Genomic DNA, 22,759 nt, shown 5'->3' on the forward strand with positions numbered 1-22,759 from the left:
CAACAGCCGATTTGCCGATCAGCTGGGCGGACGTATCACCCCGGTACCGTTTTTTTTTTTTTAGAGCTGGCGTTCTCTCCAAGTGCCCCCCAACAAATAGTGCCCGCGCATGCACAGGACGGAGCCGCACTCCATCTGAGTTGCCGCTCAGCTGGAATGACGTGACCAGGGAGCAAACGCACATCGTAGGAGGAACCGTATTTATTGGCGTATACCGCGCACTTTTTTGCCCTGAAAATCAGGGCAAAATCGTGGGTGCGCGAATTACGCGCCGAGTTTGAATACTGCGCCGGCATATACCGAGCGCAGTACACTTGTGTATAGTCGGGCAGTCTCTGCTCCTCTCGCGCTCACGTCCTGGACGTACAGGACGTTAGCGCGAGAGTAGCAGTCTGCCGACTATACACGAGTGTACTGCGCTCGGTATATGCCGGCGCAGTATTCAAACTCGGCGCGGGAAACGAGCGGGAAGGCCGCCGCAGAAGGACGCCGGACCCGACGAAGAGGACACCCGAAGCCGCAAACCCGAAGCCACAAAACTAAGTACAAAAAAAAGGATTTTTGTACTCACCGTAAAATCCATTTCTCTGAGTTCATAGACGGACACAGCCTTCATTGACCTTAGGGTTATGCTTCTTCCTACCAGGAGATTTAGGCAGAATTCTACAGCACTTAAGGTGTTAAAAACTTTCCTTCATGCTGCTCCTCCCAGGGGGCGTGGCTCCCCCAGGCATAACCCACACCCTGCTTTAGCAGCCTCAGTTCGTAACAAGCAGTACAAACAAAGGAGGGGTGGGTGCTGTGTCCGTCTATGAACTCAGAGAAATGGATTTTACGGTGAGTACAAAAATCCTTTTTTCTCTTTCGTTCATAGACGGACACAGCCTTCATTGACCTTAGGGACGTCCCCAAGCAGTGTCAAAAAAATTCGAGGGGTGGGAAAAATAACACAGCAAAAACAGGTTACACCCCAAAACAAAAACCGGAGTTACTCAACGGAGGAACTCCAACCTTAAAACTGCCGCCTGTAACACCCTGCGGCCAATGGAGGCATCCGAAGATGCACTCACATCCACCATATAAAACTTTGAAAAAGCGTGGACCGACGACCAGGTCGCAGCCTTACACACCAGTAACACAGAGGCTTGGTGTCGGAAAGCCCAAGAGGCCCCGATCGCCCTGGTCGAATGCGCCATGACCCGAAAGGGGGGCGCCCCCCCTTCAGGGCATAGGCCTGAAGCACAATCCGTCGGATCCACCTGGAAATGGTGGCCGACGAAACTGCCAGGCCCTTACTGGGACCGGACACAGACACGAACAGCGAGTCCGACATCCGGAACGGAGCTGTCGCCGACAAGTAAACTCGAAGGGACCGAACCACATCCAAAGAATGTAAAGTGGCCTCCTTCGGGTTCTTCGGCTGAGGACACAAGGATGGAAGAACAATGTCCACATCCAAGTGAAAAGCCGAAACGACCTTAGGAAAAAAAAAAAAACGGCTGCGGCCGCAGCACCACCTCATCCTTACGGATGACCAAGCAGGGAGCCTTGCAAGACAAGGCCACCAGAACAGACAGACACCCGTCTGATCGAGGTAATTGCTACCAGAAATAAAATCACCTTTTGTGACAATAAAACAAAAAACCTCCCGAATGTCCTCAAAGGGAGCATCCCGAAGCACTGAAAGGACTAAATTCAAGTCCCATGGGGGTAATGGAGGGCGCACCGGAGGGGCCACCTGCCAGACCCCCTGACCCAACGCACGCACCCAGGAGTGCTATGCCAAGGGTCGCTGCAAGTAAAAAACAGCCAGAGCAGAAATCTGGCTCCTAACCGTACGTAAGGCGAGAGCCTGAACCACTCCCTGCTGCAAAGACAGCAGAATCCTGTACACAACGCATGTACGAGAGTGCCAGTTCATCTCCCCACACACAGAGAAGTAGGCCTTCCATGTATGAGGAAAAAACCTACGTGAGGTAGACCTCCGTGCAGGCAGCACGGTAGAGACCACCGAGCCCAATAGGCCTCGGTCCTTAAGCCCCTGGCTCTCAACAGCCACGCCGCTAAGGCCGGTGGCTGTGAAACAGGGTGGAAGATTGGACCCTGTAACAGAAAATCAATTCCCAGGGGAAGACGCTAGGGGGCGTCTGCCAGCAGACGCACCTGGTCCGCGTACCAGAAGCGACGCGGCCAATCTGGGGCAATCAGGACCGATAGAATCCCTACAGCTTCTACTCTGCGCAGCAGGCGAGGAAGAAGCTTCCGAGGAGGGAAGGTGTAAAGTAGGCGACAGCGACCCCAAGGAGCCACCAACGCGCCTGACGCGTCCGCCCACGGGTCCTTAAACCTGGCCACGAACCGTGGCACCTACCGATATAGAGACGGGACGCTAGAAGGTCCACGTCCGGAGTGCCCCACTTTCGGCACAGACCCCGAAACACCTGCGGGTGGAGAGACCACTCTCCTTGGCCCAGTGCAGTGCGACTTAGGTAGTCGGCTAGCCAATTCCGTATTCCCGGAATGTACCCGGCCGATAGAGCCGGAACGGACCCTTCGGCCCACCGAAAGGATGCGCGCGACCCCCGTCGCTGCAACAGAACTCCGTGTGCCTCCCTGATGATCAACCTACGCCACGGACGTGGTATTATCGGACAGGATCCTGACCGGTCGGCCCTGTAGATCCAGGGACCACCTGGTAAGGCAAAGCTTGATTGCTCGGAGCTCCAGAACGTTGATCAGTAGGCAGGACTCCACCTGAGTCCAGTGCCCCTGGGCTGACTGGGTGCCCCAAGCGCCCCTCCCCAACCGGAGAGGCTGGCATCCGTCGTGACCACTGTCCAGTGGCCTGCAGAAAAATGACTTTCCGGCCCGAAGCACCGGAAACGCCAGCCACCATACCAGGGGAGACATGATCAGATGACTCAACTGAATCTGGTAATCCAGAGATGACGGAAGCTAGTCCCATCGTGACAGCAGTTCCCTCCGTAGTACCCTGGCGTGGAATTGGGCATACGGAACCGCCTCGAAAGAGGCTACCAACTGACCCAGAACCTTCCTGCAGAATCGCAGAGATGACCGCTTCTGGGTCGGCAACTGCTGCACAGCAGATAGCAGAGTCTGAAGTTTTTCCGCTAGGAGAAAAACACTCCCGCCCCGGAGGAATCCAGGACCAGTCTCAGGTATCCCTGAGACGGAATCAACCCTGATTTCAGGACAATCCAGAAACCAGCCGAACACTCGGAGAGCCTGACACGTGATAGACACGGCTCCACCAATGCAGAGCTCGAAGAAGCTCGTAGGAGAATGTCGTCCAGACATCCCATGATAACAAACTCCCGCTGTCACAGCCGGGCCAGTATCGGTACGAGCACCTTGGCGAAAACCCGCCGAATGGGAAGGACACCATTGAAAATGGTCCCCCCCGACCGCAAAGCACAGAATCTCTGGTGGTTTGAGGATATGCAGGTACACGTTCATGACATCCAAGGATGCCAGAAAAACCTGACAAAACAAAACGAGGGACTTGAGGCCCAGGATCGACCGGGCCCCATCCTCCATGGGGACACAAACAGAATGGAGTAAAACCCCGAGACCATTCCAACGAGGGAACTGGCACAATCACTCCCCTGACCAGAAGATCCTGGACAGCCCCTGACGGAGTCAACCGGCGAACCGGAGGAGGCCAGAAGCCGGAGGGAAAAAAACCTGTTTGGCAGACAAGAGAGAAACTCAATCTTGTACCCCAAGGAAAACACTTCGCAATGCGAAGCCAGTCTCCCACCCGAGACACGGGCGGGAGCAGACCTTCAGGCGGAAGCAGGTATGTCCGCAGACTTGTTAGGCATGCGGTATCCGGTGCGCTGCTACCCCGCAGCGGGGATTCAAGCACCATGTAGACCTACCCCCACCGCACAGGGCGAGCGAAAAAACGCTCGGAGGTAGGCAAGGAGGGTCCTTGCACAGGGCGAGGTCCCTAGCCCTTCCCAAACCGTGGGAACAGCATGCGCTTACCACCTGTGGCATCCTCAATGATGCCAGTCAGGGAAGACCCAAAAGGACCGTTCACCCTTAACGGTGATCACCAAGGCCACCTTAGAGGTCCTTCTTCCAGCTCCTGCAGCAGGAGCTTCGCCCTTTTAGTCGGGGCCTGCCAGGGCCCCGGCCAGAGCCGGCCTCACCGCCGAACCCACCACCGTGAATAGGGAGCGGGCCACGGCCTCCACTCTCCTATCAGCGGGATCCTGAAATGCAGGAGCCCCTTCCACAGGCAATGTGGTGGCCTTGCGCAGTCTGGACACAGGGGGGTCCACTGGCGGAGGAGAGACCTACTTTTTTTTTTTTTTTTTTTTTTTTAAAGCCCCCCTCAAGGGGGTAACGGGTTGCAAAGTTTTTTGACAAACTTTTTGCGGTGCATCCCATTCCTTGTATAACATATAGTCCAAATAAGGAACACAAGGAAACACTTCAGCGATGCGTGGTAGTCTGCTGGTACTGACACGGAGGTGTCTCCGCCACATCCTCAATTTTTAGAGCCTCACGCACCGCAGAAACAAGAGCTCCAACAAATTCTTGCCAGCAACTGACTGCAGCAGAGTCATCCTCACTATCCATAAGGGTTAAAACCCGCAGCCTCTGACATAACAGAACCAGAAAAAAACAGCGATTCTGTGTCATCCCCAGAAGCAGGCTTCAGGGAGGGGGCGCTTTTTTACCCCCCATCCGGGCACTAGCTGCTTCAAACCTGGCAAGAAACCCAGGACAGCCAACATAACAGATGTGGCAGGGGGAGGGGCGTTAAGGGTTAACTCAGGCATAGCTTGAGTTCCATAGTGTCAGCGCTGAGTCACCCACCCTGCAAGGCAGGACAAAAAAAACCCACTGGTCACCTCCTTGCTGTTATTGCAGAGCATGGGGGCCCCCGGTATTCACCACCCCACCCAGCTGCAGAGGGAGCTGAAAAACCTCAGGTGTGCTCTGATGTGCTGACTGTGATGTGTATTCACCTCATGGAAGATTCACAGCACTAAAACTGTAACAGCACTAAAACTGACCAGAGGCTGTGCCGAGTCATCTCAGGGAAGAATCACATCGTTACCAAGGAGATTTCCAAGATGGCCACCATCTGAGGTAAAAATTACCTCATAGAACACAGCAGCACTGACTGCTTTGTTACCTCAGAAAAGAATCACAGCGTTACCAAGGAGATTTCCAAGACGGCCGCTGTCTGAGGTAAAAATTACCTCATAGAACACAGCAGCACTGACTGCTTTGTCTGTTACCTCAGAAAAGAATCACAGCGTTACCAAGGAGATTTCCAAGACGGCCGCTGTCTGAGGTAAAAATTACCTCATAGAACACAGCAGCCCTGACTGCTTTGTCTGTTACCTCAGAAAAGAATCACAGCGTTACCAAGGAGATTTCCAAGACGGCCGCTGTCTGAGGTAAAAATTACCTCATAGAACACAGCAGCCCTGACTGCTTTGTCTGTTACCTCAGAAAAGAATCACAGCGTTACCAAGGAGATTTCCAAGACGGCCGCTGTCTGAGGTAAAAATTACCTCATAGAACACAGCAGCAGCACCCCCCAGAGTAACAACACAGTCCCCCTAACAACACACGGGCCCCGGTGGTAACAAAGAAAACCCAGGAGGCCCCCCTTCACAGCCACTACCCAGTCAGGGGAAGGAGGGAGAGGAAGGGGAGAGAGGAAAGCAGGGCGGACCCTCAGTCGACCTCCCCAGGGAAACCACCAGCCAGACCACTTACCTGAGTAAGGGGCCACTACTTACCTGTCCTGCGACTACCCGGCTGGAGGTATCCCAGACAGAACCAACGTCCGTAAACGGCATGGCTGTCGGCCAGACACACTGTGACAAAGCCATAGAGACCGGTCAAATGTGTGCCCTGGAACCAAAGTTCCCCGGCCGCCCCTGGAGCAATGGGGCCTGTCGTGGACGTCCCAAAGCTGAGCTGAGGGCCGGCACACGCTCGAAGGCCGAACATGGGGGAACTACAAGAGTCGAGGACCCAGCCTGTCACCCAGTCGGCTGTTGATAGAAGAATCGCAGGATTCAAAAATGCAGGAATAATAAAAAAAGCGAGAAAAATCGCCAGAAAAAAAACTCCGGAGTCCAGGAACTCCAGAGATAGCCTTGACCTCCTGTCGTTAGGCAGAAAACAAACTGAGGCTGCTAAAGCAGGGTGTGGGTTATGCCTGGGGGAGCCACGCCCCCTGGGAGGAGCAGCATGAAGGAAAGTTTTTAACACCGTAAAGTGCTGTAGAATTCTGCCTAAATCTCCTGGTAGGAAGAAGCATAACCCTAAGGTCAATGAAGGCTGTGTCCGTCTATGAACGAAAGAGAAAAATCTTTTTTCCACAGGAATGCGGGTCCACTTTAGGGGTGCGCACTATGCGCCGGAGCACGCAATACCCCGATAAATACGGTATCTCTCGATGGGAGATACCATTTCAAAGGCTCAATCGAAACCTATACAAACAGCGGGGGAAGACCATAGTTCTCAGACTGTGCATCGCTGCTGCTGAAGGGGCGGCTAGTGGCGAGGCACAATGTGAGAACCAGTCTCCCCCTCGCTGTTTGTATAGGTTTCAATTGTGCCTTTGAAATGGTATCTCCCATCAAGAGATGCCTCCTACCATGTGCCTTTGCTCCCTGGTCACGTCATTCCACGTCCTGTGCATGCACGGGCAATATTTGTTGGGGGGCACTTCGAAAGAACACCAGCACTAAAAAAAAAAAAAAAACGGTACCGGGGTGATGCATGCATCACCCCGGTTCAACCCCTTCAAGTTGAGACCGCATATTCGCATACAATCAACGTGAAGGGATTAAGAAAAAAAAATATATAATTATATTAATTATATATTTTTTTATAATAATAAAAAAATTTTTTTATATATATATATATATATATATATATATATATATATATATATATATATATATATATATATATATATATATATATATATATATATATAAACACATTTCACAGTCTATCGGCAATCGAATGCTTTCCACACAGCGGGACTTACCGCCGCCGCTTCCTTGGGCTCGGTCTTTGTCTCTTTTGAAGATTCCTGGGGTTTGGCCGCAGAGCGTGCAAACATTCCCATGATGCCCTTGGGTTGCGGAGCGGCCACTTTAGCGACAGGGAGTGAGGCGTGTCCATTGATCCTGGGAATGCTGGGCTCTTCTTGTGTTATGTGGTAATTTTCGCTCCGAAGGTCCGCCATCACCTCGAGAGAGCGCGGGACGGCGGCCGGACACTGGATAGCGCTGAACCTGGGACAAGGTAATAAAACGGTCAGGACCTGAAATAAATCTTCCCATCTCTGTCCAGAAGGCCTCGTTCACACAGGCGTACCCCCCCCCCCCCCCACAAAGGACCATCTTTGCCCGCGTGGGCTGCATGGCTGTTCCATGTTCCCGAGTGTCGGCAGCCCTATTCATCGTCAATTAGGATGCAGCGGCTGCACAGACACAGGTGCGGCTCCCAATCTGACATCTATGCAGGACTCCAAAGTCATTCTGCCTGTGTTCAGGGACTTGTACCCACATGGATGTCAAATTAAGGGCAGCGGCTGTGCCACCGCTACACCTCACCCTGCCTGCATTCGTGGACTTATACCCAACATAAGCAGCTGAGTCTGCCACTGCTGCCTGTGTTCAGGGACTTGTACCCACATGGATGTCAAACTGGGAGCAGTGCGTGCCACCGCTGCGTCTCACCCTGCCTGCATTAGTGGTCTTATACCCAACATCAGCAGCTGAGTTTGTGCCACTGCTGCACCTCACCCTGCCTGTGTTCAGGAACTTGTACCCACCTGGTTGTCAAATCAAGGGCCGCGTCTGCGTCTGTACCACCACTACATCTCACCCTGCCTGCATTGGGGGACTTGTACCCACACAATGTCAAATTAAGGGCAGTGGCTGTGCCACCACTATGTCTCACCCTGCCTGCGTTCAGGGACTTATACCCACATGGATTTCAAATTGGGAGCAGTGGCTGTGTCTGTGCCGCCACTACGTCTCGTACCTGCATTCATGGACTTATACCCAACAGTAGCTGAGTCTGTGCCACCGCTGCGTCTCACCCTGCCTGCATTCGTGGACTTATACCCAACATCAGCAGCCGAGTCTGTGCCACCGCTGCGTCGTCTCACCCGGCCTGCATTCGTGGACTTATACCCATCAGCAGCTGAGTCTGTGCCACCGCTGCGTCTCACCCTGCCTGCATTCGTGGACTTATACCCAACATCAGCAGCTGAGTCTGTGCCACCGCTGTGTCTCACCCTGTCTGCATTTGTGGACTTATACCCAACATCAGCAGCTGAGTCTGTGCCACCGCTGTGTCTCACCCTGTCTGCATTCGTGGACTTGTACCCAACATCAACGGCTGAGTCTGTGCCACCGCTGTGTCTCACCCTGTCTGCATTTGTGGACTTATACCCAACATCAGCAGCTGAGTCTGTGCCACCGCTGCGTCTCACCCTGCCTGCATTCGTGGACTTATACCCAACATCAGCAGCCGAGTCTGTGCCACCGCTGCGTCGTCTCACCCTGTCTGCATTCGTGGACTTATACCCAACATCAGCAGCTGAGTCTGTGCCACCGCTGTGTCTCACCCTGTCTGCATTCGTGGACTTATACCCAACATCAACGGCTGAGTCTGTGCCACTGCGTCGTCTCACCCTGTCTGCATTCGTGGACTTATACCCAAATCAGCAGCTGAGTCTGTGCCACCTTTGCGTCTCACCCTGCCTGCATTCGTGGACTTATACCCAACATCAGCGGCTGAGTCTGTGCCACCACTGCGTCTCACCCTGCCTGCATTCGTGGACTTATACCCAACATCAGCGGCTGAGTCTGTGCCACTGCTGCAACTCGCCCTGTCTGTGTTCAGCGACTTATACCCACATGGATGTCAAATTGGGAGCAGCGGCTGTGTCTGTACCACCGCTACACCTCACCCTGCCTGCATTCGTGGACTTATACCCAACATACCGTATTTATCGGCGTATACCGCGCACCATTTTGCCCTGAAAATCAGGGAAAAATCGTGGGTGTGCGCGGTATACGCCAATACCTGCTTTCCCGCGCCGAGTTTGAATACTGCGCCGGCATATACCGAGCGCAGTACACTCGTGTATCTTCGGGCAGTCTCGGCGCCTCTCGCGCTGACGTCCTGTTGCCGAGCCTGCCCGACGATACACGAGTTTTCTGCGCTCGGTATATGTCGGCGCAGTATTCAAACTCGGCGCAGGAAACGAGCGGGGAGGACGCAAGGACGCCGCAGAAGGACGCCGGACCCGACGAAGAGGACACCCCGAAGCCGCAGAAGGACGCCGGACCCGACGAAGAGGACACCCAAAGCCGCAGAAGGACGCCGGACCCGACGAAGAGGACACCCAAAGCCGCAGACGGACGCCAGACCCGATGAGGCCGCCGATGACACCAAAACTAAGTACAAAAAAACTTTTTTTCCACAGGAATTCGGGCAACTTTAGGGGTGTGCGCTATACCCCGATAAATACGGTAAGTGGCTGTGTCTGTGCCACCGCTGTGTCTCACCCTGCCTGCGTTCTGGACTGGTACCCACATGGATGTCAAATTGGGAGCAGCAGCTGTGTCCCAGTTGACAATGAATGGGACAACCTGTATGGGAATACACAGAACACATGGGCATCCTTTATGGGCAAACACATCCCTTGGCATAGGCTTTAGTACAGCCATGTGAATGAGTCCTGAACCAAACGTAGACCCAGCGAGGTGCTCTGCACATACTTGTTACAGTTCTGGAGATTATTCTTCACGATATCATAGTCTGTATTGTAGAGCGGAGCGCTGTCCTTTAATGTGGCTTTCTGCACGCTGTACACGTGGACGTTCGCCACCACCGCCAGCTTAGATTTGGTTGCTACAAAAAACAAAATAAAAACGGCGTAAGAAGAAAAATTTGCCTTAATAACAAAAAAACATCTTATAAAATATAACTGCGTGTACCTTCAAGCCTTTCCTCCTTCACTACTGCCACCTTGTGGTACTGAAAGGATAAGAGAACAGTGAAAAGAAGCCCATGTGCAAAATTACAGCAACTCAAAGTACATCTACTGAACATCATAAAGTGGGAGGTATTGGGGGGGGGGGGGGGTTATTGCCGCCGTCCGCCCAGAAAGATTAACCATTTATAACATTTAGACGTGTCTAAATGCATTTAGGCTACTTTCACACTGGGGCGTATGTATTTTTAACCACTATGCAGGTAAAAGGACCTGCCCAGTTTTTGCGATTCGGCACTACGTCGCTATAAATGACAGTCGCGCGACGTGGCTCCCAAACAAAATTAGCGTTTCCCCCCCCCCCCCCCCCCCCCCCATAAATAAAGCTTTTTTTTTGGTGGTATTTGATCACCTCTGCGGTTTTTAGTTTTTGCGCTATAAACTAAAATAGAGCAACAATTTAGAAAAAAAAGGATTTTTGTACTCACCGTAAAATCCATTTCTCTGAGTTCATAGACAGACACAGCCTTCATTGACCTTAGGGTTATGCTTCTTCCTACCAGGAGATTTAGGCAGAATTCTACAGCACTTAAGGTGTTAAAAACTTTCCTTCATGCTGCTCCTCCCAGGGGGCGTGGCTCCCCCAGGCATAACCCACACCCTGCTTTAGCAGCCTCAGTTCGTAACAAGCAGTACAAACAAAGGAGGGGTGGGTGCTGTGTCCGTCTATGAACTCAGAGAAATGGATTTTACGGTGAGTACAAAAATCCTTTTTTCTCTTTCGTTCATAGACGGACACAGCCTTCATTGAACTTAGGGACGTCCCCAAGCAGTGTCAAAAAAATTCGAGGGGTGGGAAAAATAACACAGCAAAAACAGGTTACACCCCAAACAAAAACCGGAGTTACTCAACGGAGGAACTCCAACCTTAAACTGCCGCCTGTAACACCCTGCGGCCAATGGAGGCATCCGAAGATGCACTCACATCCACCATATAAAACTTTGAAAAAGCGTGGACCGACGACCAGGTCGCAGCCTTACACACCAGTAACACAGAGGCTTGGTGTCGGAAAGCCCAAGAGGCCCCGATCGCCCTGGTCGAATGCGCCATGACCCGAAAGGGGGGCGCCCGCCCTTCAGGGCATAGGCCTGAAGCACAATCCGTCGGATCCACCTGGAAATGGTGGCCGACGAAACTGCCAGGCCCTTACTGGGACCGGACACAGACACGAACAGCGAGTCCGACATCCGGAACGGAGCTGTCGCCGACAAGTAAACTCGAAGGGCCCGAACCACATCCAAAGAATGTAAAGTGGCCTCCTTCGGGTTCTTCGGCTGAGGACACAAGGATGGAAGAACAATGTCCACATCCAAGTGAAAAGCCGAAACGACCTTAGGGAGAAAAACGGCTGCGGCCGCAGCACCACCTCATCCTTACGGATGACCAAGTAGGGAGCCTTGCAAGACAAGGCCACCAGAACAGACAGACACCCGTCTGATCGAGGTAATTGCTACCAGAAATAAAATCACCTTTTGTGACAATAAAACAAAAAACCTCCCGAATGTCCTCAAAGGGAGCATCCCGAAGCACTGAAAGGACTAAATTCAAGTCCCATGGGGGTAATGGAGGGCGCACCGGAGGGGCCACCTGCCAGACCCCCTGACCCAACGCACGCACCCAGGAGTGCTATGCCAAGGGTCGCTGCAAGTAAAAAACAGCCAGAGCAGAAATCTGGCTCCTAACCGTACGTAAGGCGAGAGCCTGAACCACTCCCTGCTGCAAAGACAGCAGAATCCTGTACACAACGCATGTACGAGAGTGCCAGTTCATCTCCCCACACACAGAGAAGTAGGCCTTCCATGTATGAGGAAAAAACCTACGTGAGGTAGACCTCCGTGCAGGCAGCACGGTAGAGACCACCGAGCCCAATAGGCCTCGGTCCTTAAGCCCCTGGCTCTCAACAGCCACGCCGCTAAGGCCGGTGGCTGTGAAACAGGGTGGAAGATTGGACCCTGTAACAGAAAATCAATTCCCAGGGGAAGACGCTAGGGGGCGTCTGCCAGCAGACGCACCTGGTCCGCGTACCAGAAGCGACGCGGCCAATCTGGGGCAATCAGGACCGATAGAATCCCTACAGCTTCTACTCTGCGCAGCAGGCGAGGAAGAAGCTTCCGAGGAGGGAAGGTGTAAAGTAGGCGACAGCGACCCCAAGGAGCCACCAACGCGCCTGACGCGTCCGCCCACGGGTCCTTAAACCTGGCCACGAACCGTGGCACCTACCGATATAGAGACGGGACGCTAGAAGGTCCACGTCCGGAGTGCCCCACTTTCGGCACAGACCCCGAAACACCTGCGGGTGGAGAGACCACTCTCCTTGGCCCAGTGCAGTGCGACTTAGGTAGTCGGCTAGCCAATTCCGTATTCCCGGAATGTACCCGGCCGATAGAGCCGGAACGGCCCCTTCGGCCCACCGAAAGGATGCGCGCGACCCCCGTCGCTGCAACAGAACTCCGTGTGCCTCCCTGATGATCAACCTACGCCACGGACGTGGTGTTATCGGACAGGATCCTGACCGGTCGGCCCTGTAGATCCAGGGACCACCTGGTAAGGCAAAGCTTGATTGCTCGGAGCTCCAGAACGTTGATCAGTAGGCAGGACTCCACCTGAGTCCAGTGCCCCTGGGCTGACTGGGTGCCCCAAGCGCCCCTCCCCAACCGGAGAGGCTGGCATCCGTCGTGACCACTGTCCAGTGGCCTGCAGAAAAATGACTTTCCGGCCCGAAGCACCGGAAACGCCAGCCACCATACCAGGGGAGACATGATCAGATGACTCAACTGAATCTGGTAATCCAGAGATGACGGAAGCTAGTCCCATCGTGACAGCAGTTCCCTCCGTAGTACCCTGGCGTGGAATTGGGCATACGGAACCGCCTCGAAAGAGGCTACCAACTGACCCAGAACCTTCCTGCAGAATCGCAGAGATGACCGCTTCTGGGTCGGCAACTGCTGCACAGCAGATAGCAGAGTCTGAAGTTTTTCCGCTAGGAGAAAAACACTCCCGCCCCGGAGGAATCCAGGACCAGTCTCAGGTATCCCTGAGACGGGATCAACCCTGATTTCAGGACAATCCAGAAACCAGCCGAACACTCGGAGAGCCTGACACGTGATAGACACGGCTCCACCAATGCAGAGCTCGAAGAAGCTCGTAGGAGAATGTCGTCCAGACATCCCATGATAACAAACCCCCGCTGTCACAGCCGGGCCAGTATCGGTACGAGCACCTTGGCGAAAACCCGCCGAATGGGAAGGACACCATTGAAAATGGTCCCCCCCGACCGCAAAGCACAGAATCTCTGGTGGTTTGAGGATATGCAGGTACACGTTCATGACATCCAAGGATGCCAGAAAAACCTGACAAAACAAAACGAGGGACTTGAGGCCCAGGATCGACCGGGCCCCATCCTCCATGGGGACACAAACAGAATGGAGTAAAACCCCGAGACCGTTCCAACGAGGGAACTGGCACAATCACTCCCCTGACCAGAAGATCCTGGACAGCCCCTGACGGAGTCAACCGGCGAACCGGAGGAGGCCAGAAGCCGGAGGGAAAAAACCTGTTTGGCAGACAAGAGAGAAACTCAATCTTGTACCCCAAGGAAAATACTTCGCAATGCGAAGCCAGTCTCCCACCCGAGACACGGGCGGGAGCAGACCTTCAGGCGGAAGCAGGTATGTCCGCAGACTTGTTAGGCATGCGGTATCCGGTGCGCTGCTACCCCGCAGCGGGGATTCAAGCACCATGTAGACCTACCCCCACCGCACAGGGCGAGCGAAAAAACGCTCGGAGGTAGGCAAGGAGGGTCCTTGCACAGGGCGAGGTCCCTAGCCCTTCCCAAACCGTGGGAACAGCATGCGCTTACCACCTGTGGCATCCTCAATGATGCCAGTCAGGGAAGACCCAAAAGGACCGTTCACCCTTAACGGTGATCACCAAGGCCACCTTAGAGGTCCTTCTTCCAGCTCCTGCAGCAGGAGCTTCGCCCTTTTAGTCGGGGCCTGCCAGGGCCCCGGCCAGAGCCGGCCTCACCGCCGAACCCACCACCGTGAATAGGGAGCGGGCCACGGCCTCCGCTCTCCTAGCAGCGGGATCCTGAAATGCAGGAGCCCCTTCCACAGGCAATGTGGTGGCCTTGCGCAGTCTGGACACAGGGGGGTCCACTGGCGGAGGAGAGACCTACTTTTTTTTTTTTTTTTTTTTTTTTAAAGCCCCCCTCAAGGGGGTAACGGGTTGCAAAGTTTTTTGACAAACTTTTTGCGGTGCATCCCATTCCTTGTATAACATATAGTCCAAATAAGGAACACAAGGAAACACTTCAGCGATGCGTGGTAGTCTGCTGGTACTGACACGGAGGCGTCTCCGCCACATCCTCAATTTTTAGAGTCTCACGCACCACAGAAACAAGAGCTCCAACAAATTCTTGCCAGCAACTGACTGCAGCAGAGTCATCCTCACTATCCATAAGGGTTAAAACCCGCAGCCTCTGACATAACAGAACCAGAAAAAAACAGCGATTCTGTGTCATCCCCAGAAGCAGGCTTCAGGGAGGGGGCGCTTTTTTACCCCCCATCTGGGCACTAGCTGCTTCAAACCTGGCAAGAAACCCAGGACAGCCAACATAACAGATGTGGCAGGGGGAGGGGCGTTAAGGGTTAACTCAGGCATAGCTTGAGTTCCATAGTGTCAGCGCTGAGTCACCCACCCTGCAAGGCAGGACAAAAAAACCCCACTGGTCACCTCCTTGCTGCTATTGCAGAGCATGGGGGCCCCCGGTATTCACCACCCCACCCAGCTGCAGAGGGAGCTGAAAAACCTCAGGTGTGCTCTGATGTGCTGACTGTGATGTGTATTCACCTCATGGAAGATTCACAGCACTAAAACTGTAACAGCACTAAAACTGACCAGAGGCTGTGCCGAGTCATCTCAGGGAAGAATCACATCGTTACCAAGGAGATTTCCAAGATGGCCGCTGTCTGAGGTAAAAATTACCTCATAGAACACAGCAGCACTGACTGCTTTGTTACCTCAGAAAAGAATCACAGCGTTACCAAGGAGATTTCCAAGACGGCCGCTGTCTGAGGTAAAAATTACCTCATAGAACACAGCAGCACACAGCAGCACCCCCCAGAGTAACAACACAGTCCCCCTAACAACACACGGGCCCCGGTGGTAACAAAGAAAACCCAGGAGGCCCCCCTTCACAGCCACTACCCAGTCAGGGGAAGGAGGGAGAGGAAGGGGAGAGAGGAAAGCAGGGCGGACCCTCAGTCGACCTCCCCAGGGAAACCACCAGCCAGACCACTTACCTGAGTAAGGGGCCACTACTTACCTGTCCTGCGACTACCCGGCTGGAGGTATCCCAGACAGAACCAACGTCCGTAAACGGCATGGCTGTCGGCCAGACACACTGTGACAAAGCCATAGAGACCGGTCATATGTGTGCCCTAGAACCAAAGTTCCCCGGCCGCCCCTGGAGCAATGGGGCCTGTCGTGGACGTCCCAAAGCTGAGCTGAGGGCCGGCACACGCTCGAAGGCCGAACATGGGGGGACTACAAGAGTCGAGGACCCAGCCTGTCACCCAGTCGGCTGTTGATAGAAGAATCGCAGGATTCAAAAATGCAGGAACAAAATAATAAAAAAAGCGAGAAAAAAAATCGCGTATTCTTCTACCTTTTTTTTGGTAAAAATCGCAATAAGCGTTTATCGGTTGGTTTGCGTAAAATTTATAGCGTTTACAAAATAGGGGATAGTTTTATGGCATTTTTATTAATATTTTTAATTTTATTTTTTTACTACTAATGGCGGCGATCAGCGATTTTTTTCGTGACTGCGACATTATGGCGGACACATTTTGACACATTTTTGGAACCATTGTCATGGGGGGGGGGGGGGTTGCAAAATCTTTGTGGTTTGTTTTCTTTAGAAAAGCCCGTTCTCTGCCAGCATGCTGCAGGGGAGGACACTTTCTTTCTGTGTGGAAGCAATGATCTACACCAGACCTGGGCAAACTACGGCCCGCGGGCCGTATACGGCCCGGCGGACCTTTTAATCCGGCCCCCCCCGCCGCCGCTGCCACGTTAATCACCACGGCGGGGAAAATTACAGACAGCGTTCGTTTGAACAGCTGTTTTCCCCACCGCGCATAGACACTCCCCCTTGGACGGATCTGTCCAATCGCGAGTCACATAGACACTCCCCCTTGCTCGCGATTGGACAGATCCGTCCAAGGGGGAGTGTCTATGCGCAGCGGGGAAAACAGCTGTTCAAACGAACGCTGTCTATAATGTTCCCCACCGCGGTGATAACAGTAGGCAGGGGCGGGAGGGGTCAGCATTTTTGATGCTCAGGGTGCATGAGGTCAAAAAGTTGCGAAAACTTTTTTCTTCTTCCAGAAATGAAATACATCTTGTTAGAACTTTACTTTTGTTTATTGTGAAAGCCGTGAAATGCATTCTGCATTTAACTCTCATAATGTGTCATTTAGGAGCTGAATGCTGACAGCAATAAGTGCATTTGAATCTCAAAAGCTTTAAAGACTATTGCTTATTTTTTTTCCCTTTGATGCGGGATGCTTGTTAAAAAATTAAATGAAGCATTCAGTTAGCCGAGCTTGTTATACCGCAACCCTAAGAGTAAAATACACGTAGAAAATACCATCTGCGCAGCTTACAACATAAGTGCTAATACATTTCTCCAGGGTGAATGGGTAACCAATAATCTAGAAGAGATGTTTTTATTTCACGCTCACCCCCTATCCTTTGCAACTACAGCAATGTTTAAAGCAAATCTGTTACCCATAAAGCAACACTGCAGTATTGTAGAGCTGAGAATGGAATTTCACTTTATAAGATCATGCTGTCATTGATCAGTGGTCATACACGACCAGTGGATGTCTTCCCTGATAGTACAGATAGGTCTCTGACCAGTGGCGGCTGGTGCTCAAAATGAAAAAAAAAAACCTCAATTGCAGCCACTGTGCCTATCAACCACAGCCACTGTGCCAAACGCAGCTACTGTGCCATCAAACGCAGCCACTGTGCCCATCAAACGCAGCCACTGTGCCCATCAAACGCAGCCACTGTGCCCATCAAACGCAGCCACTGTGCCCATCAAACGCAGCCACTGTGCCCATCAAACGCAGCCACTGTGCCCATCAAACGCAGCCACTGTGCCCATCAAACGCAGCCACTGTGCCCATCAAACGCAGCTACTGTGCCATCAAACGCAGCTACTGTGCCATCAAACGCAGCTACTGTGCCATCAAACGCAGCTACTGTGCCATCAAACGCAGCTACTGTGCCATCAAACGCAGCCACTGTGCCCATCAAACGCAGCCACTGTGCCAAACGCAGCTACTGTGCCATCAAACGCAGCCACTGTTGCCATGAAACGCAGCTACTGTGCCAAACGCAGCTACTGTGTCATCAAATGCAGCTACTGTGCAGCCACTTGTGCCAACACACGCAGCCACTGTGCCAACACACGCAGCCACTGTGCCACCATAAATTGTCGCCACTGTGCCAATCACATGCAGCCACTGTGCCAATCACACGCAGCCACTGTGCCAATCACACGCAGCCACTGTGCCAATCACACGCAGCCACTGTGCAATCAATTGTTGCCACTGTTCCCAAACACAGCCACTGTGCCAATCACACGCAGCCACTGTGCAATCAATTGTTGCCACTGTTCCCAAACACAGCCACTGTGCCAATCACACGCAGCCACTGTGCCAATCACACGCAGCCACTGTGCCCATCAAACGCAGCCACTGTGCCCATCAAACGCAGCCACTGTGCCAATAACACGCAGCCACTGTGCCAATAACACGCAGCCACTGTGCCAATAACACGCAGCCACTGTGCCAATAACACGCAGCCACTGTGCCAATAACACGCAGCCACTGTGCCAATAACACGCAGCCACTGTGCCAATAACACGCAGCCACTGTGCCAATAACACGCAGCCACTGTGCCAATAACACGCAGCCACTGTGCCAATAACACGCAGCCACTGTGCCAATAACACGCAGCCACTGTGCCATCACATGCAGCCACTGTGCCAACACACGCAGTCACTGTGCCATCAATTGTTGCCACTGTGCCCATCACACGCAGCCACTGTGCCATCAATTGTCGCCACTGTGCCCATCAAACGCAACCACTGTGCCATCACACGCAGCCACTGTGCCATCACATGCTGCCACTGTTTAATCAATTGTTATTGATTAAACAGTGGCTGCCTGTCCCCAGCGTCTGTCCCCCTCCTGTGTCATGTCCCCAGCGTCTGTCCCCCTCCTGTGCCATGTCCCCAGTGTCTGTCCCCCTCCTGTGCCATGTCCCCAGCGTCTGTCCCCCTCCTGTGCCATGTCCCCAGCGTCTGTCCCCCTCCTGTGTCATGTCCCCAGCGTCTGTCCCCCTCCTGTGTCATGTCCCCAGCCTCTGTCCCCCTCCTGTGTCATGTCCGCAGCCTCTGTCCCCTTCCTGTGCCATGTCCCCAGTGTCTGTCCCCCTCCTGTGCCATGTCCCCAGCGTCTGTCCCCCTCCTGTGCCATGTCCCCAGCGTCTGTCCCCCTCCTGTGTCATGTCCCCAGCGTCTGTCCCCCTCCTGTGTCATGTCCCCAGCCTCTGTCCCCCTCCTGTGTCATGTCCCCAGCCTCTGTCCCCCTCCTGTGTCATGTCCCCAGCGTCTGTCCCCCTCCTGTGTCATGTCCCCAGCCTCTGTCCCCCTCCTGTGCCATGTCCCCAGCCTCTGTCCCCCTCCTGTGCCATGTCCCCAGCCTCTGTCCCCCTCCTGTGCCATGTCCCCAGCCTCTGTCCCCCTCCTGTGCCATGTCTATAACAAGTACTCGTACCAGTTTTCCAACAATGATATTTACTGCTTTTTATAAAGAAATACAATTGATTTTATGCAGTATTGAGTTTAGCCTTTTGGCCCGGCCCTCCAAAATATTTTTAGTTTCTCATGTGGCCCCATCGAAAAAATAATTGCCCACCCCTGCCATAGACGCTATAAAATGTTTGCGTAAATCTATATACGCTTATTGCGTTTTTTTTAGAATTTTTCCAAAAATATGTAGAATACATAATCGGCCTAAACTGATTTATTTTTTTAATTTGAAAAATTGACGCTCTATTTTTGTTTATAGCGCAAAAAATAAAAACCGCAGAGGTGATCAAATACCACCAAAAGAAAGCTCTATTTGTGTAAAAAAAGACGTAAATTCCTTGGGGTACAATTTCACACTCCACCATTCACAGACATAGGAAGCCAATGTTTGGACCCTTCACCACCAATACCGATCTCCCGGAGGAATTCTACTCACCGGAAATCCCTCCGTCACACATTTCCCCGTCACCAGGTACGTGACGTGTACGTGAGCGCTTTGATTCTCCTTCCTCTTCCGGGTGACATAATCATACAGCATCCTGCAGAGAGGAGGAGAGAAGAAGAGTCCGTCATCCCGACCCCAAAAGGAGGAGAGAAGAAGAGTCCGTCATCCCCGACCTCAAGGAGGAGGAGAGAAGAAGAGTCCGTCATCCGTCTCCCCGACCCCAAGAGGAGGAGAGAAGAAGAGTCCGCCTCCCGATCCCAAGAGGAGGAGAGAAGAAGAGTCCGCCTCCCGACCTCAAGAGGAGGAGAGAAGAGCCCGTCATCTGTCTACCCAACCCCAAGAGGAGGAGAGAAGAAGAAGAGTCCGTCTAGCCGACCCCAAGAGGAGGAGAGAAGAAGAAGAGTCCGCCTCCCCGACCTCAAGAGGAGGAGAGAAGAGCCCGTCATCTGTCTCCCCGACCCCAAGAGGAGGAGAGAAGAAGAGTCCGTCTCCCCGACCCCAAGAGGAGGAGAGAAGAAGAAGAGTCCGTCTCCCCGACCCCAAGAGGAGGAGAGAAGAAGAAGAGTCCGTCTCCCCGACCCCAAGAGGAGGAGAGAAGAAGAAGAGTCCGTCTCCCCGACCCCAAGAGGAGGAGAGAAGAAGAAGAGTCCGTCTCCCCGACCCCAAGAGGAGGAGAGAAGAAGAAGAGTCCGTCTCCCCGACCCCAAGAGGAGGAGAGAAGAAGAAGAGTCCGTCTCCCCGACCCCAAGAGGAGGAGAGAAGAAGAAGAGTCCGTCTCCCCGACCCCAAGAGGAGGAGAGAAGAAGAAGAGTCCGTCTCCCCGACCCCAAGAGGAGGAGAGAAGAAGAAGAGTCCGTCTCCCCGACCCCAAGAGGAGGAGAGAAGAAGAAGAGTCCGTCTCCCCGACCCCAAGAGGAGGAGAGAAGAAGAAGAGTCCGTCTCCCCGACCCCAAGAGGAGGAGAGAAGAAGAAGAGTCCGTCTCCCCGACCCCAAGAGGAGGAGAGAAGAAGAAGAGTCCGTCTCCCCGACCCCAAGAGGAGGAGAGAAGAAGAAGAGTCCGTCTCCCCGACCCCAAGAGGAGGAGAGAAGAAGAAGAGTCCGTCTCCCCGACCCCAAGAGGAGGAGAGAAGAAGAAGAGTCCGTCTCCCCGACCCCAAGAGGAGGAGAGAAGAAGAAGAGTCCGTCTCCCCGACCCCAAGAGGAGGAGAGAAGAAGAAGAGTCCGTCTCCCCGACCCCAAGAGGAGGAGAGAAGAAGAAGAGTCCGTCTCCCCGACCCCAAGAGGAGGAGAGAAGAAGAAGAGTCCGTCTCCCCGACCCCAAGAGGAGGAGAGAAGAAGAAGAGTCCGTCTCCCCGACCCCAAGAGGAGGAGAGAAGAAGAAGAGTCCGTCTCCCCGACCCCAAGAGGAGGAGAGAAGAAGAGCCCGTCTCCCCGACCCCAAGAGGAGGAGAGAAGAAGAGCCCGTCTCCCCGACCCCAAGAGGAGGAGAGAAGAAGAGCCCGTCTCCCCGACCCCAAGAGGAGGAGAGAAGAAGAGCCCGTCTCCCCGACCCCAAGAGGAGGAGAGAAGAAGAGCCCGTCTCCCCGACCCCAAGAGGAGGAGAGAAGAAGAGTCCGTCATCCCGACCCCAAGAGGAGGAGAGAAGAAGAGCCCGTCATCCCGACCCCAAGAGGAGGAGAGAAGAAGAGCCCGTCTCCCCGACCCCAAGAGGAGGAGAGAAGAGCCCGTCTCCCCGACCCCAAGAGGAGGAGAGAAGAAGAGTCCGCCTCCCGACCTCAAGAGGAGGAGAGAAGAGCCCGTCACCTGTCTACCCAACACCAAGAGGAGGAGAGAAGAAGAAGAGTCCGTCTAGCCGACCCCAAGAGGAGGAGAGAAGAAGAAGAGTCCGCCTCCCCGACCTCAAGAGGAGGAGAGAAGAGCCCGTCATCTGTCTACCCAACCCCAAGAGGAGGAGAGAAGAAGAGCCCGTCTCCCCGACCCCAAGAGGAGGAGAGAAGAAGAGCCCGTCTCCCCGACCCCAAGAGGAGGAGAGAAGAAGAGCCCGTCTCCCCGACCCCAAGAGGAGGAGAGAAGAAGAGCCCGTCTCCCCGACCCCAAGAGGAGGAGAGAAGAAGAGCCCGTCTCCCCGACCCCAAGAGGAGGAGAGAAGAAGAGCCCGTCTCCCCGACCCCAAGAGGAGGAGAGAAGAAGAGTCCGTCTAGCCGACCCCAAGAGGAGGAGAGAAGAAGAGTCCGTCTAGCCGACCCCAAGAGGAGGAGAGAAGAAGAGTCCGTCTCCCCGACCCCAAGAGGAGGAGAGAAGAAGAGTCCGTCATCCGTCTAGCCAACCCCAAGAGGAGGAGAGAAGAAGAGTCCGTCTCCCCGACCCCAAGAGGAGGAGAGAAGAGCCCGTCTCCCCGACCCCAAGAGGAGGAGAGAAGAGCCCGTCTCCCCGACCCCAAGAGGAGGAGAGAAGAGCCCGTCTCCCCGACCCCAAGAGGAGGAGAGAAGAGCCCGTCTCCCCGACCCCAAGAGGAGGAGAGAAGAGCCCGTCTCCCCGACCCAAAGAGGAGGAGAGAAGAGCCCGTCTCCCCGACCCAAAGAGGCCGTCATCTGTCTACCGGACCCCAAGGAGGAGAGAAGAGCCCGTCATCTGTCTACCCGACACCAAGAGGAGAGAAGAGCCTGTCATCTGTCTCCCCGACCCCAAGAGGAGAGAAGAGCCCGTCATCTGTCTACCCGACCCCAAGAGGAGAGAAGAGCCCGTCATCTGTCTCCCCGACCCCAAGAGGAGAGAAGAGCCCGTCATCTGTCTACCCGACCCCAAGAGGAGAGAAGAGCCCGTCATCTGTCTACCCAACACCAAGAAGAGAGAAGAGCCCGTCATCTGTCTACCCAACACCAAGAAGAGAGAAGAGCCCGTCATCTGTCTACCCAACACCAAGAAGAGAGAAGAGCCCGTCATCTGTCTACCTGAACCCAAGAAGAGAGAAGAGCCCGTCATCTGTCTACCCAACACCAAGAGGAGAGAAGAGCCCGTCATCTGTCTACCCGACACCAAGAGGAGAGAAGAGCCCGTCATCTGTCTCCCCAACACCAAGAGGAGAGAAGAGCCCGTCATCTGTCTACCCAACACCAAGAAGAGAGAAGAGCCCGTCATCTGTCTACCCAACACCAAGAAGAGAGAAGAGCCCGTCATCTGTCTACCCAACACCAAGAAGAGAGAAGAGCCCGTCATCTGTCTCCCAAACCCCAAGAGGAGAGAAGAGCCCGTCATCTGTCTACCCGACCCCAAGAGGAGAGAAGAGCCCGTCATCTGTCTACCCAACACCAAGAAGAGAGAAGAGCCCGTCATCTGTCTACCCA

At 53.8% G+C, this 22,759-nt stretch overlaps 1 protein-coding gene across 3 annotated transcripts in view; it reads right to left on the reverse strand.

Moving 5' to 3' along the window:
* POLD3 (DNA polymerase delta 3, accessory subunit) overlaps nucleotides 1–22,759 on the reverse strand; it is a 52,613-nt gene that overhangs the window by 18,935 nt on the left and 10,919 nt on the right. For 2 of the 3 annotated variants that reach the window (XM_040339792.1, XM_040339790.1), the window contains exons 3-7: nucleotides 19,406–19,508; nucleotides 10,026–10,065; nucleotides 9,807–9,939; nucleotides 7,055–7,304; nucleotides 3,019–3,021 (exon numbers count right to left, since the gene is read on the reverse strand). In XM_040339792.1, coding sequence (XP_040195726.1) covers nucleotides 3,019–3,021; nucleotides 7,055–7,304; nucleotides 9,807–9,939; nucleotides 10,026–10,065; nucleotides 19,406–19,508 — 529 coding nt within the window. The remainder of the gene's footprint in view (nucleotides 1–3,018; nucleotides 3,022–7,054; nucleotides 7,305–9,806; nucleotides 9,940–10,025; nucleotides 10,066–19,405; nucleotides 19,509–22,759) is intronic. The other variant, XM_040339791.1, reaches the window with a different exon arrangement.

The sequence above is a fragment of the Rana temporaria genome, chromosome 2, assembly GCF_905171775.1.
Source record: "Rana temporaria chromosome 2, aRanTem1.1, whole genome shotgun sequence".
Taxonomy (NCBI): Eukaryota; Metazoa; Chordata; class Amphibia; order Anura; family Ranidae; genus Rana; species Rana temporaria.